Below are 15,646 nucleotides of genomic sequence, written 5' to 3' on the forward strand. Positions count from 1 at the left end.
GCTCAAGAAGACCACAGAAGTCTGGTCTATGTGGACAGGTCACTGTAAACAGAACCTTGAATGCCTGTGTCAATGGGAGAATTTATCTGAGGGACAACCAAAAAGGGGTCATAATTGCCAGGTTGTCCAAATCTTATATAGTGTACCTAGTTTATTACACTGCAGAGAGTGATTATAGTCAGATTTTTCTTCCATGCCCAGGTTTGATACTAATTTCTACTTCAAAACACCTGAGAACCAAGGAGACATGAAACTTTCTCTCTTATTTACTTCTTTGTTTCTTTTCATTTCTTTATTATTGAACCTTTAGTCATTTAGTTGCTCTTATTGTTGTATGTGTGTACTTTTTTTTGGTAAAATTTTTGTTTGAGGAGAAGACCTGGACAAGCAATGTTGCTTTTTGTCTTTGTATCTTCGCATAAAAAAAAGAACATGAAGATAAACTGTTGAGGCCTCACCTGGTGTGATGAGTGTCTCGTGTAGATTCTCCGTCTCAGACTCCACGGGGGAGGGTTCAGGTGTGCTGTGGGGCGTGGCCTCGGGCGTTGCCACGGGAGACGGACCGCGCGGTGGGCTGGGGACGGGGCTGGCCTTCGGAGTGGGCTGTGGGGTGGGGATAGGGCTGACCTGGAAACGAGAGGAAGGACATTGTCAAAGGGATACATGTATGTCAAGCAGCCGTGTCTTAAAGATTTGTATTGTAAGTTAGCAAGATGTTGATTAGTTTTTTTGTACGCTTAAAACAAGGGCTGATAGTTTTAATTCTGCAGTACAGAAAAATTACAAAGACATTTTGCAGTCCCAAATAAAAACCCTGCAAACTGTCAAGATTTACAGTATTTTGGTTTTGTTTTGTTTGGTTTAATTTAGATCTCCATTAGTGACAGATACGTCAGTATTCTTCCTGGAGTCCGGGTGAATGATGTAATCACCATGTGGCTGATACGAGACGGAGGTTCGCCAGGCCTCCATCCAGGTGATTTGTAGTTAACTCCAGACAGAAGGATTTGCATGCCCCTTCTCTTATTTGAAAGGTGTGGTAGGTTCTGTAACGTGCGTGGGGTTTGGCTCTCCCCAAACACTTGGCACTTACATGTTTGGGTGATGTGTGATCAGGGGAGGGTTCCCTGCGCGGCTGTGCAGGTGGAGGAGGGGGGGTCGCCCGCTGTCTCTCGTGCTGACCCATCATCGCCGCTACCCTCTCCTCCAGAACCTCCCGCACCAGCCTCTGCACCAGCGCCATATCCACGGCAACCCCCGCATCAACAAACAGCTGCAGCCCTGCCTGGCCAATCGCTGACACTGCGGGCAAAGGTTACACATCCAGGTAAACAATAATTAAAAACACTAATCTACAACAGATAAGGTACGGAGATTACTTCCATCGCTTTTTCTGTACCACTTGAACATCCACAACAGATAAGATACCGAGATTGGACAGAAGAGTTTTCTTTTAAACAACCAGTTTTTCACACCTGCTGACATTTCAATGGCTGTCAGACATCTTCCTCAGAGCTTCAGACATCGAAATGTCAGCAGGTGAGAAAAACTAGTTGTGCAAAAGAAAACTCTTATGTCCTATGATCTACCAACCTGATGAAATTATTTTCGGAAGATACAGGGATTAATTCCAGACATTTTGTGTGACATCCTTCACTCTTCTTCAGGATCAGTAGAATGTCAATTTTTATATTCAATGAGGCAATCTGACATGGCAGTCTTTAGAAGTCACAAGCTTAAGTCTGCTTCCAATGGTCCGTATTGCTTTCAATTTTGCTGATGTTAGATGTATATAAAGCATACAAAACTGGATTTCAGGCTAAAGCAAGTGCCTTCTGCAGGAACATACAGAAACTGCATTGCAGAATCACAGACATGCGCACAGAGAGACAGACAGAGACAAAAAGAAGTGTAGTTTTGATAGTACAATGTACAATGTATATGAGGAGTTTTCAACAGCGATACACTGCATGAAGGCATGGAACTCTCCTCTCTAACACAAGAGTGTAACGTTATAGCCATATGTATACCTGTACCTGTACCTTCCTACGAGGGTGCAGGGATTAAAAAAATCAGGAAATTGGTCAGGGGAATCAGTCCATGCTTATGTTAAGATCTGGCTGTGCAGCTGACCAACTCGTTTGGTAGCAAAAGTCCCCTTTCAAATTATTCTCCCTATAATAGCCAGTGTAGTTTCAGTCTAGAAGAGACTAGCCATAGTTTATGTACCTGTACCAGGATCCCTTGTGTCAGCGTCCCCTGCAGAGCTCCTGAGTCAGAGGGTTCGGCAGGTTCTGCCTGCCGCTGGGCGGGGGACAGCTGGTTGATGATTTGTGCCATCAGTTCTGCCTCAATCCTGGAACAGTGAAAAAAGGACCAAGTTTCAAAGAGATCCATCACAAACAACAACCTCATCATGATCAAAAACCTTATTTTTTTGAGGAGAAAATTCCACCTCACAACAAAATGGACCAACTCAGCATTGACTTAATACCAACACAAGCCCTGTTTTTCATGACCAATCATGTATGAGCAACATATGACCAAAAAGAAAAGACTAAACTATAGTACAGGAGCCCAAGGCTTCTTTGCTAAAAGCATTGAACCATAAGCAAAGCTGCATATTACTATTTGGAAAAATATCATGCTTCTCCTCAATTAAGGAGGACAAAAATTGAAGATTTCATAACTGTGTAAAATACATTGAGCTTTTGTAAATTTCTCATTAATTCTGTCGAATACTGTAAATGCATTTAAGTTCGCAGGGATTTAATTTTGCGGTAGCGGGAAAAGGGACTTTTCGCGGTGGCTTTAAGTTCGCTGTAACACCATAGACTGCAAACTAATACCATAACAGAAAAATGTTTGCGGTGGTTTTAAGTTCGCGGTGAAGTGGTCACCGCGAAAACCGCGAACATTAATCCACCACGAACATTTCTGCATTTACGCATTTTCCAGCCTAGCTTATGCAACTTTGGACCCAGGCCGTGACAACCTTCCCACTCTGAGTGAGCAACTTTTGACGGTCCCAAGCCAAGCCAACTTTCCCATCTGGCCAGTGGGTACACTATCTTCTGCTTCACATCCTGCCACTCTACAGTATGCAACTAACTGCAGACACAAAGCCTAAACCAGGCTCCGCAGATTGCTAGAAATTGTAGACATTGGCTATGGGACCGGTGAGGTGAGGTGAAGCCAGATATGCTAGGAGGGGTCAATTGGTGAACCAACACCCGTAGCATTCACTCTATTTGGCCAATTTTTACTACATGTACCAGTAGTATTTCCAGTGATCTTTAGAGCCTTGTAGACACACACCAAGACCAACAAACACACAGACCAAAACCACTACCTCCACATTTTCACCCACCATTCCACTGCCCTGGTCTCCACCTGATTCCTCCTCCTGAGCTCCTCAGCCATCGCTTCAGAGGAGGGCTGTACCACCTCGCGGGGGAGGGGGTTGTGGGGGGAAGGGGGGGCCGTGGTACTCCCTCCCCTCCCCCCTCGTGTCACCCTCCACCATCAGGCCTGTGCCCGGCTGTTTCAGGTCACGTTCTATCTCATCCTAAAAAGAAAGGATCACAAATAACAATCATTTATGATGGATAAGAATATAGGCTGCATCAAAGAGCTGGAAAAAATCAAAATCTAATATTTGGTATTAAAAATTTCACGTCACGCTCTATCTCATCTTCAAAGGAAAAGTATTACAAATAACAATCATTTATGGTGAATATGAATATAGGTTGCATCACAGAGCTGGAAAAGATGAAAATTTAATATTTGGTATAAAAAATGAGGCAGTAGGTGTTGAGACTCCTGCTTTGTTCCCTTTTGGTTACTCTAAGACATCAAAGACCTTCTACTGTGTTTGAGAACCTTAATAAATGAATAATAGATAAATAAAGTTCTCAGCTCAGTTCCCCCTTCAGATATTGCCTACAATCCTTAACAATCTTTAACCTTACATCATTGTCATTCACAACCCATCTTCAAAAACCTGTTAAAAAAATCATTATTAGATAATCAAACATTTAATTAATCTCCCATTCATTGTCAGTTGTTACATTTCTTTCAATGTTATATTCTTATTACATCATTTCATTCATTTTGCCGTTATGATATTGCATAAGTTATCAATTATTGAACTATTATGATTTATTTCCATTTTGTTAATTGATATAATTCTTTTGGTTATATTATTGTCTAATGTTTAATTTTACACGTCTATTCAATCTTGTTACTTTGGAGGAAGACTTTGTACAAGCCACGAGGCTTTTTTCTTCCCCCCTGCACGTACTTTCTTCCTTTAACTTGTTTTATGTTAACTTTTTAAAGATTGTGCAAAATAAATAAAGTCAAGTAAATAAAGTCAAGTCAATCCTCTCATACCACTGAGTACCGAGTACCAACTACCCTGGAAGCCAGAGTACCGTGAGGCAGCTACTGTGCTTTTAGCTGGCCCTTAGAGACATGCCTTGTAAATTGGCGGTGACAATTAGCTGTCTCTGGCTGTCCAGCATAGCTAACAATGTGTAACATGTTGAATAAAATTGATTGTTGATTACATCTGAGGCACAACTTTTAAATGAATCAGCTTACAAAAAAGAAATTCAGAAATAAAAAATTCTTACCATCTCCTCTGCTTCCTCCTCCGCATCTCCTCCATACTGATCAAACTCTCTGTACTCTGTGTCTTCAGGTGGCCCAGCTGGTTGCTGCAGACACAGAACAATGTGTTAGAATTAAAGCTTATTACAGGAAGCAATGAGAAATCTAACAAGTTCACATTCTATGCTGCAGTTTGTCTTTCATCCACAAGGTGGTGTTGCAAATCCATTCCTGTCTACTGATAGCAAATGCTTAAGATGGGCTTACAATAATACATAACGTTCTTAAAGTTTAAAGTTGCCTGTGCATCTGTAAAAGATGCTTAGGGGTGGCGCCCATCTCCATTTCTGTAGCCCTTGGGCCACACATTTGTGCAAGCCACTACAGCAGGGGTCTAGTCTGCTAGTAGACCTTAAACTTCTTGGCAAAGCTAAAAATCCTTGGCGTAAGTAATACAGGTGAGTCTGAGGTGTCCCATACCTGGTCTGCTGGAGGCATCTCAGGAGGGAAGGTGGCTTTAGCGGCAGTGTCTGAGGCCGGGCTGTGTGGGACACTGTCTATGTCAACAGCTGGCATCACCTGTAGAAAAGGACCATGATGGTTCAGTTCTTAACATGTTCCTTCAGAAAGTAGCACATTTCAATGATGATAATCGTACACTTAAAAAAGTTTGGATATGTACATGTAATCAATCTTACCGGAAAAAAATCATTTCCCCCTGTGGTTCAGGAGAACAAAACAGGCCTTGACTGAAGAAAACTTTACTGTACATATAGCAAAATGGTTTCTACTACATAGCTGCAAGTTTTTAAAAAGTGTTTCCTGGGACATCCAAGTACACACACCTGGACTGAGAGTTTCGGTTTACGAGCGTCCTTGTCCGTCACCATGGTAACAGTGGCCACATTGGGCCTGGTGGTGCCCTGAGTCCGGTTTGGTAGAGCAGTCAACGGTACGGCCTGGAAACAGGAATGAGAAGCAAAAAAAAAAAGAATGTTAGCAAGACAATATGAACAAGAAATCAAGATGTCATACGTGCACTTGTGTAAAGTACAAAATGTATGTTATACTCTGTTGAGTTTTTGTGAGTTTTTTCATTCATTTATAATTTCATGTTAATTCTGTCTGTATTTTCCTGCCAGCTTGCAGGACCCACTTTGGACCAGGGCCAAGCCGTTCCATGCTGCCTGTGAGAAGAGTCTATGGTCATAGTTAAAACTTACCTGAGTGTGAGAAGAAAACTGACCTGAGTGTGAGAAGAAAACTGACCCGAGTGTGAGAAGAAAACTCACCTGAGTGTGAGAAGAAAACTCACCTGAGTGTGAGAAGAAAACTCACCTGAGTGTGAGAAGAAAACTCACCTGAGTGTGAGAAGAAAACTCACCTGAGTGTGAGAAGAAAACTGACCCGAGTGTGAGAAGAAAACTCACCTGAGTGTGAGAAGAGTCTATCCTGGGTGCCCCCAGGGGTATGGCCATGGGGATGAGCTGCCCCTGCTGGGGGGTGGGGGCCGCTCCCCCAGGGTAGGGGAGCCCTGCCTGTGGGTAGGGGGCTGCAGGGGAGAAGTAGTACTGTGCCGCAGTACCGGCGGCTCTGCCAGGTGGCGGCTTCTCCTTGGTCTGAGTCTTCATGGACTTCATAATGGTGCCTGAAGAAAAAGAGAAAGTACTTCGACATTTCAGACTTCTTACAAGTATCAAATCTATTTGTTGCTTCTTGGATTTTTTTCAACTCTTGAGCTGAAGTGGAGGTACAGACATGTTACCTTTAGTATCTACAGCCTTGGTCCTGGGTTATGTTACCTTTAGTATCTACAGCAGGACTGGGACTGGGAGCCTTGGTTCTGGGTTATGTTACCTTTAGTATCTACAGCAGGACTGTGTCTGGGAGCCTTGGTTCTGGGTTATGTTACCTTTAGTATCTACAGCAGGACTGGGTCTGGGAGCCTTGGTCCTGGGTTATGTTACCTTTAGTATCTACAGCAGGACTGGGAGCCTTGGTTCTGGGTTATGTTACCTTTAGTATCTACAGCAGGACTGGGTCTGGGAGCCTTGGTCCTGGGTTATGTTACCTTTAGTATCTACAGCAGGACTGGGAGCCTTGGTCCTGGGTTATGTTACCTTTAGTATCTACAGCAGGACTGGGTCTGGGAGCCTTGGTACTGGGCTATGTTACCTTTAGTATCTACAGCAGGACTGGGTCTGGGAGCCTTGGTCCTGGGTTATGTTACCTTTAGTATCTACAGCAGGACTGGGAGCCTTGGTCCTGGGTTATGTTACCTTTAGTATCTACAGCAGGACTGGGTCTGGGAGCCTTGGTACTGGGTTATGTTACCTTTAGTATCTACAGCAGGTCTGGGAGCCTTGGTACTGGGCTATGTTACCTTTAGTATCTACAGCAGGTCTGGGAGCCTTGGTCCTGGGTTATGTTACCTTTAGTATCTACAGCAGGACTGGGTCTGGGAGCCTTGGTCCTGGGTTATGTTACCTTTAGTATCTACAGCAGGACTGGGTCTGGGAGCCTTGGTCCTGGGTTATGTTACCTTTAGTATCTACAGCAGGACTGGGTCTGGGAGCCTTGGTACTGGGTTATGTTACCTTTAGTATCTACAGCAGGTCTGGGAGCCTTGGTACTGGGCTATGTTACCTTTAGTATCTACAGCAGGTCTGGGAGCCTTGGTACTGGGCTATGTTACCTTTAGTATCTACAGCAGGACTGGGTCTGGGAGCCTTGGTCCTGGGTTATGTTACCTTTAGTATCTACAGCAGGACTGGGTCTGGGAGCCTTGGTCCTGGGTTATGTTACCTTTAGTAGCTACAGCAGGACTGGGAGCCATGGTCCTGGGTTATGTTACCTTTAGTATCTACAGCAGGACTGGGTCTGGGAGCCTTGGTCCTGGGCGGGGGTGAGTTGAAGTGGAGATACGGCTGCTTCTCAGTGGTCCTGTGAGGGTGGTGTCGGGCCTTGCCGTACACGCGGGTAAGGTAAGTCTCGTCCTGCTCATAGAAGGGCACACCTCTCGTCTGCTTGGGCTAGGAGGAGGCAATGAAAAAAAAGGTACTGCTGAACTGAATCCCCTTGCATAGTTTTGTCAGGTTGGTATAAGTCACTGGTTAAGAGTTCAATACCTTGCTCATATTTTGCCAACCTACCTTTGGATAATACTGACCGGATTTACTTATCACTACATAAAGTGACTAAAGATATTTACTTTCATACTCTGTTTTTGTTGGTATCATTTATAGTTTTGGAGGCTTATCAACAGACATGTACCGTTAGTGCTCCTCTAAAAGTAACAGGAGAAATACACTCGGCACAAAAAGTTTGGAATATCAACTTAGGTATGTCATATTTCCGTTATTTATGCATCAATTTCAATGTATTATATATCAATAGAAAGCTTGTGTGATTTTCTTTCCTATGGTATCAAACTTATCTTGATTGTAAACACATGAAACGAGTACAAGACCTGCTTACATGAGTGGGTCACGAAAAAAAAGTGCCCAAATTCCCCTGCTTCTGTTCAACACTGTATCGCCCTGTTGATATTGGCCCGTGTGTCACTGGTTCAATCAATCCTTTTTTCACCTCACATTTGGTATACGGAACATACAAGGTTTTAGCACACTTAGAGTAGAGTATATCCCTTTCGATAGTCGGATGGACATCAAAGCGCGGATGCGGCAAGGAGGACCGCACGCTGACACGACAAGAGTAACTTTCGGCATTTGGTGGTGGACTGTGGAGGCAGCGTCATGGTGTGGGGTGGTATAACCGCCATAGGAAAAACAAGACTCGTCATCATTCCAGGCAACTTCAATGTGGTGAGATATAGGGACACCATCCTCCATCCAGTAACAATATCCTACCTCTTCAATATTGGACCAAATGCCATTCTGCAAGATTACAACACCAGTCCACACAAAGAAAGGACCATTGGATGCTGGAGTACAGTCTTAGGGAATAGCCTTCCTATGGCTTATGGCTAGCACTCGATTGATCACCTCTTGCCATGGTTCAGATTTTTGGCTTGAATAAAGAGTAGCAGTAGCTTTGATTGACATGTCCTGTTTATTCAACTTGCCTTCATTCACAAGTCAATACCGACGGAAGAAAATGAGCAGCATGGAGTGATTGACTTTAGTAGGGTAATTTCGGCACTTTATCTTTAGGACCCCCTGTACGTAAGCAGGTCTGGTGCTCGTTCCATGAATTTACACTCATAAGATACTCTCTTCAGATATGCTAAAAAGAAACTTAGATGTTCTGTATACCAAACGTTAGGTGAAAAAGGGATTGATTGAATCATTGTCACCCGCGGCCATAACAACCGGATACAGTTTTGAACAAAAACGGGGGAATTTGGGCACTTTTTTTTCGTGACCCACTCACGTTAGCAGGCCTAGTGTATGTTCCGTGAGTTAACAATGAAAATGAATTTCATACCATTGGAAAGAAAATCATACAAGCTTTCTATTGATATATAATATATTGAAATTGATGCAGAAACAGCAAAAATATGATCAACCGAAGTTGATATTCCAAACTTTTTGTGCTGAGTGTAGATACTATTAGACTTGGTAAGTAGTAGCTACCTCAATACATTACTCTTAGCAATCGGTACTTACCTTTGGACTACTTGTAACCTTTTCTTTCACTGGAGGTTTTCTAATCTTCTCCTCAGACTTCCCCGGGGCTTTTTCCTTCCCCTTGGTGCTTGCTGCCTTTGGAGGCCTCCTCAGCCCAGTGTTGATCCTGGGTTGCGCTCGTCCTCTGCCTCTGCCTGCCCTCGGTACAGACTTCTCAGGCACACTCGGCCCTGGGTCACGTTCAGGCACTTGTTCCTCCACAAAGGACACCTTCTTGGGCTTTGGGTTTTTCGTCAAGTGTTTCATGACTTCATCCTGTTGGAAGGTGAGATGATATTATAAAAGGTAACACAATTTCACATTTATCCGCAGGGTAACCTATATCCATTGTATATAAAAACATATCTTGGATATCAAGTCAATGGAGGGTGGTTTCTAACCAGTGTTTTCGAAATATTGAGTTTGAAACCACAGTACGTCAACCTCACATCCCTAAATACCCTGTTTGTAAGAGCAACGGATATAGGTTAACCCGCGGATTGAACTAGACTGTTATATGTAAATTGGCAAAATTATTTGAACTAAATATTTGAACTAACAGGAAAAAGTTGGCTACATGTATGAGAAGCCCTCCCATAGGGCAATAACTCTCTTGTTGAAGTGATTTTGACCTTCTCCCTACTGCCTATCTAAGCTGGGAACCATCCTATGTTCACTGCTGCTACCCGTCTGGGGAACTGGATATTCAAATCTTCTGGCCGTGATATCAGTTAATGACCACATTAAGGAATGGGTTATGGAGTGCCAATCAGCCCCATAGTTCAAAATTGAATATTCCAGGTGATAGAGACATCCCCAGATACTTCCCCAGATAGAACAGTAGAGAAGCAAATGTATATAATGAACGTTGGAGCAAGAACGGCTGTATGATATAGTGTACAATAAACATTGGAGCAAACTGTTACCCGGATGGTACCCAGGCTACTGTCTAACCCCATACCAATTATAGAGAAGTTGTAGCCAAACAACTACTTCAGCGTGCTTAAGGTTAGGTATCTAGTACAGGGTACTTAAGGTTAGGTATTTAGTACAGGGTACTTAAGGTTAGGTATTTAGTACAGGGTACTTAAGGTTAGGTATTTAGTACAGGGTACTTAAGGTTAGGTATTTAGTACAGGGTACTTAAGGTTAGGTATTTAGTACAGGGTACTTAAGGTTAGGTATTAAGTACAGGGTACTTAAGGTTAGGTATTTAGTACAGGGTACTTAAGGTTAGGTATTTAGTACAGGGTACTTAAGGTTAGGTATTTAGTACAGGGTACTTAAGGTTAGGTATTTAGTACAGGGTACTTAAGGTTAGGTATTTAGTACAAGGTACTTAAGGTTAGGTATTTAGTACAGGGTACTTAAGGTTAGGTATTTAGTACAGGGTACTTAAGGTTAGGTATTTAGTACAGGGTACTTAAGGTTAGGTATCTAGTACAGGGTACTGAAGGTTAGGTATCTAGTACAGGGTACTTAAGGTTAGGTATTTAGTACAAGGTACTTAAGGTTAGGTATTTAGTACAGGGTACTGAAGGTTAGGTATCTAGTACAGGGTACTTAAGGTTAGGTATTTAGTACAAGGTACTTAAGGTTAGGTATTTAGTACAGGGTACTTAAGGTTAGGTATCTAGTACAGGGTACTGAAGGTTAGGTATCTAGTACAGGGTACTTAAGGTTAGGTATTTAGTACAAGGTACTTAAGGTTAGGTATTTAGTACAGGGTACTTAAGGTTAGGTATTTAGTACAGGGTACTTAAGGTTAGGTATCTAGTACAGGGTACTTAAGGTTAGGTATCTAGTACAGGGTACTTAAGGTTAGGTATTTAGTACAGGGTACTTAAGGTTAGGTATTTAGTAAAGGTACCTCCACTTCCGGAGTCAGCTGGTTGATCATGGCATCTACCTCCCTCCTGATGCGTGCCCGGTCTGCACTCGGCCTGCAAAACATGTCACAACATCACTCAAACAGGACTGGGTCAGGACAACATCACTCAAACAAGACTGGGAACATCACACATACAGGACTGGGTCAGGAGAACATCACACATACAGGACTGGGTCAGGAGAACATCACACATACAGGACTGGGTCAGGAGAACATCACACATACAGGACTGTCTGCACTCGGCCTGCAAAACATGTCACAACATCACACAAACAGGACTGGGGCAGGACAACATCACTCAAACAAGACTGGGAACATCACACATACAGGACTGGGTCAGGAGAACATCACACATACAGGACTGGGTCAGGAGAACATCACACATACAGGACTGGGTCAGGAGAACATCACACATACAGGACTGTCTGCACTCGGCCTGCAAAACATGTCACAACATCACACAAACAGGACTGGGTCAGGACAACATCACTCAAACAAGACTGGGAACATCACACATACAGGACTGGGTCCGGAGAACATCACACATACAGGACTGGGTCAGGAGAACATCACACATACAGGACTGGGTCAGGAGAACATCACACATACAGGACTGGGTCAGGGGAACATCACACATACAGGACTGGGTCAGGAGAACATCACACATACAGGACTGGGTCAGGAGAACATCACACATACAGGACTGGGTCAGGAGAACATCACACATACAGGACTGGGTCAGGAGAACATCACACATACAGGACTGGGTCAGGAGAACATCACACATACAGGACTGGGTCAGGGGAACATCACACATACAGGACTGGGTCCTTGGCATTATCTGTATCTGTATTTATGGTACAGACAGTTTAATTGCGAGAATCATATTAATACACAGATGATTATATTGTGTAAACTTGCAATGTATATAGTAACCACTCAAGAGACCTTTCCCTCACTCACTTGCTCGCTCATTTGCTCGCTCACTCACTCACTGCTCTTCTACAAAGAGAAAGCCTGGGTACCATCCAGATAGTAGTTCGCTCCTATGTTCGCTTCTGCTATCCGTCTGGAGACGTGCGCATTCAAACCGTTTGGTGGTAAAATCAGTTAATGAGTGAATCAAGGAATGGGTTCTAGAGCACACATTCGATGACAACAGGACAGAGGGCTTGTCTGGTGTTGGAACACCGTTTGAACGAGCGCTTGAACCCATTCCATAATTCGCTCATGTGTAGGGACAAATCAGTGCCTGCGTCCAAAATTTGGATGATTCCAGACGTTAATATGGTCCCCGTTCCCAGACGGAAACACAGAGAAGCAACTGTATATAGTGTATAATGAATGTCAGAGCTAGAAGCGACTGTATATAGTGTATAATGAACGCCGGAGTGAACTGCTTTTCCAGATGGTACCCAGGCTCGGTCATATCTGCATCATTAGAAAGGACCACCAACAAGTAGCAAGGTTGTCAGTGGTCAGTAGAGCAGGTTTAACTGAATATCAGTGAACAGGATTGTCATGCAGAGGTTGCCAGTAATATAGATAAAGCCATGTTGTTGCCCCAGTGACTGTGTAGGCAGTAGAAGCCTGACCCTTACCCCTGCTGGTACAGGCTGTCCATGAGCTGGTACAGCTGGGACTTACCCCTGCTGGTACAGGCTGTCCATGAGCTGGTACAGCTGGGACTTACCCCTGCTGGTACAGGCTGTCCATGAGTTGGTACAGCTGGGACTTACCCCTGCTGGTACAGGCTGTCCATGAGTTGGTACAGCTGGGACTTACCCCTGCTGGTACAGGCTGTCCATGAGTTGGTACAGCTGGGACTTACCCCTGCTGGTACAGGCTGTCCATGAGTTGGTACAGCTGGGACTGGTCCTTTGCTCTCACCACAGCCTCCAGGTTGTCCTCCAGGTAACGCCTGCTGACAGTCACCTGAGCACAGGTACAGAGGTTAAACACCTGAGCACAGGTACAGGGGTTACACACCTGAGCACAGGTACAGGGGTTACACACCTGAGCACAGGTACAGAGGTTAAACAGACTTGTATTAGATGTCTTCTGAGCTTAAAGTGAAAGTGTACATATAGCTAGCTCACTGAAGAGAAGACAGACACTACGTACAGCAGTATTTACAAGTTCTTTGTACCAGGAAGTTTCCCTAGCACAATGAACTATGGACTATGGCTTAGCATCCCATCCTGAGGACTGCAACCCTTTAAGGTCGTATGTTGGGTGAGTGACACAGTCGGAGTTAAACTCGAGGTTGGACAGCAATACAGCTAGTGTGAGGTCATTTGGAATCAGGGACAGCAATGAAGCTAGTGTGAGAGACATTCAGCACCAGCTCAGGTAAGTTACGGCCTGTGATTCGATGAAGCTTGCCGAGGAGTGAAAAAGGGCGCGGTCCCTCAAGGTTACCAGGGCGATGGAACCGAACATGAAATTCGAACCACTGCGTGTCCGCAGTTGACCCCGCTTGACCACAACGTTGCAGAACGGTCCAATGTCATAATGTAACGATACATTGCGAAAACAGGAACTCACTATGTATGGGGCACACTCACCACTTTTGGTAAAACGTCCAAATGCTAACCGTATTAGATATTGATGAAGAATGTATCAAATATTGACATAATTCGATGCCTGTGACAAAAAGAGGCCCTCGCGGAAGCCGCATAATGGTACCGTCCGAGCCCCGTTCGATCGAACGGCCGAACCCTTGGGTTGTGAAATGGCGGGAAAACGACAGCGGCGCTGGCAGCGGTTCTGAAGGACCGTTACCATCGCATTTACGGGCTTCGTCCTCGGTGACAACAGTACTTTTTTTGACAATATAGACAAATTCGTATTTATAATCCCTTTTAAAAGAAATTTATCCATCGCTATTTGGTTTGATCATGAGAGGATTTCCTCTAGAGCGGATTATTGACCAAAATGGAGAAAAAAACTCCATTTTACCAATTTTTTACCCCAAAAAAGTTATGATGAATTAATATACAACAAAATAGCGACGGACAAAATAAATCTACTTGAGTTTATCTGTCATCCTGTGAAATATGAGGGTCCAGAACGTTGTCTCCACCGAGGACAGGGCACATGAAATGAACCTAATATTTTTTAACCAAAATGTGTGTTTTTTAACCCAAAAATCTATCATATCAACATAATTTGTCCGGTGTTTTATTTCATTTAATTACTACTAGCACCTTGTGAAATTTCATTGCAATACGACAATGCTATCGAATTTTACAAGCATGTACCCATTTTACCATGTATACCGCAGTGTCACATGCCGTAATTGACCAGAGAGGGACAGCAATGAAGCTAGTGTGAGAGACATTCAGCACCAGGGACAGCAATGAAGCTAATGTGAGAGACATTCAGTACCAGGGACAGCAATGAAGCTAGTGTGAGAGACATTCAGTACCAGAGACAGCAATGAAGCTGGTCTGAGTTATTCAGCACCAGGGACAGCAATGAAGCTAGTGTGAGAGACATTCAGTACCAGGGACAGCAATGAAGCTAGTATGAGAGACATTCAGTGCTCGTGTGAGAGACATTCAGTACCAGGGACAGCAATGAAGCTCGTGTGAGAGACATTCAGTACCAGGGACAGCAATGAAGTTAGTGTGAGAGACATTCAGCACCAGGGACAGGAATGATGCTGGTGTGAGAGACATTCAGCACCAGGGACAGGAATGATGCTGGTGTGAGTTATTCAGCACCAGGGACAGCAATGAAGTTAGTGTGAGAGACATTCAGTACCAGGGACAGCAATGAAGCTAGTGTGAGAGACATTCAGCACCAGGGACAGCAATGAAGCTAGTGTGAGAGACATTCAGCACCAGGGACAGCAATGCAGCTAATGTGAGAGACATTCAGCACCAGGGACAGGAATGAAGCTGGTGTGAGTTATTCAGCACCAGGGACAGCAATGAAGTTAGTGTGAGAGTCATTCAGCACCAGGGACAGGAATGTTTCTAGTGTGATGGTTATTCAGTGACAAAGAAAGAGGCACTAACATGGGTGGGTGTTAGACGCCCATTCCTCGTTAAAGGGGCAAATTGCTGTCGCACATAAGCAGCGGGCCACAGTTTTCTTTAAAGACACAATGACTACGTATTTTGCCCTTTTCCGTTACAAGTACATGATAGTAATATGCTAAGCAATGTTTTCCCACCATTGTTAGTTGCCTTTTGGTCGTCCCGGGTAAGGTTTTGCTTAGAAACACGCTAAAAACACGTGTCGGAAATGCTATAAAGGTGAATATCGTGGCATTCTGATAATGAAAAGACGTTAGTTCTTTAAATTTTCAGTCATAATTTACATCAACCTCTTAGGCCGGCTTGTCACGTGTTGATGAACTTGTCCAGCAGACGACCTTTTTACGTCAGATGCCGTTTTATTCTTGTCGCCAACTTTTGTATAATTTACGTTACCGAACTTCTGTTGGGTGTAGTTCGCTTACGAAAAGACATTTTCCGATAATTTTTTCACTGTTTTATCTGCT

General features: G+C 43.9%; 1 protein-coding gene across 1 annotated transcript in view; it reads right to left on the bottom strand.

Moving 5' to 3' along the window:
• LOC118420821 (TALPID3 protein-like) overlaps positions 1-15,646 on the bottom strand; it is a 122,664-nt gene that overhangs the window by 3,823 nt on the left and 103,195 nt on the right. The window contains 14 exon segments of the mRNA XM_035827844.1: positions 459-627; positions 1,094-1,302; positions 2,043-2,046; positions 2,230-2,356; positions 3,371-3,448; positions 3,450-3,568; positions 4,638-4,721; positions 5,095-5,193; positions 5,460-5,573; positions 6,045-6,262; positions 7,469-7,646; positions 9,243-9,518; positions 11,113-11,185; positions 12,965-13,068. Of these exon segments, the coding sequence (XP_035683737.1) occupies positions 459-627; positions 1,094-1,302; positions 2,043-2,046; positions 2,230-2,356; positions 3,371-3,448; positions 3,450-3,568; positions 4,638-4,721; positions 5,095-5,193; positions 5,460-5,573; positions 6,045-6,262; positions 7,469-7,646; positions 9,243-9,518; positions 11,113-11,185; positions 12,965-13,068 (1,852 nt within the window).

Source organism: Branchiostoma floridae, chromosome 1 (genome assembly GCF_000003815.2).
Source record: "Branchiostoma floridae strain S238N-H82 chromosome 1, Bfl_VNyyK, whole genome shotgun sequence".
Lineage (NCBI taxonomy): Eukaryota > Metazoa > Chordata > Leptocardii > Amphioxiformes > Branchiostomatidae > Branchiostoma > Branchiostoma floridae.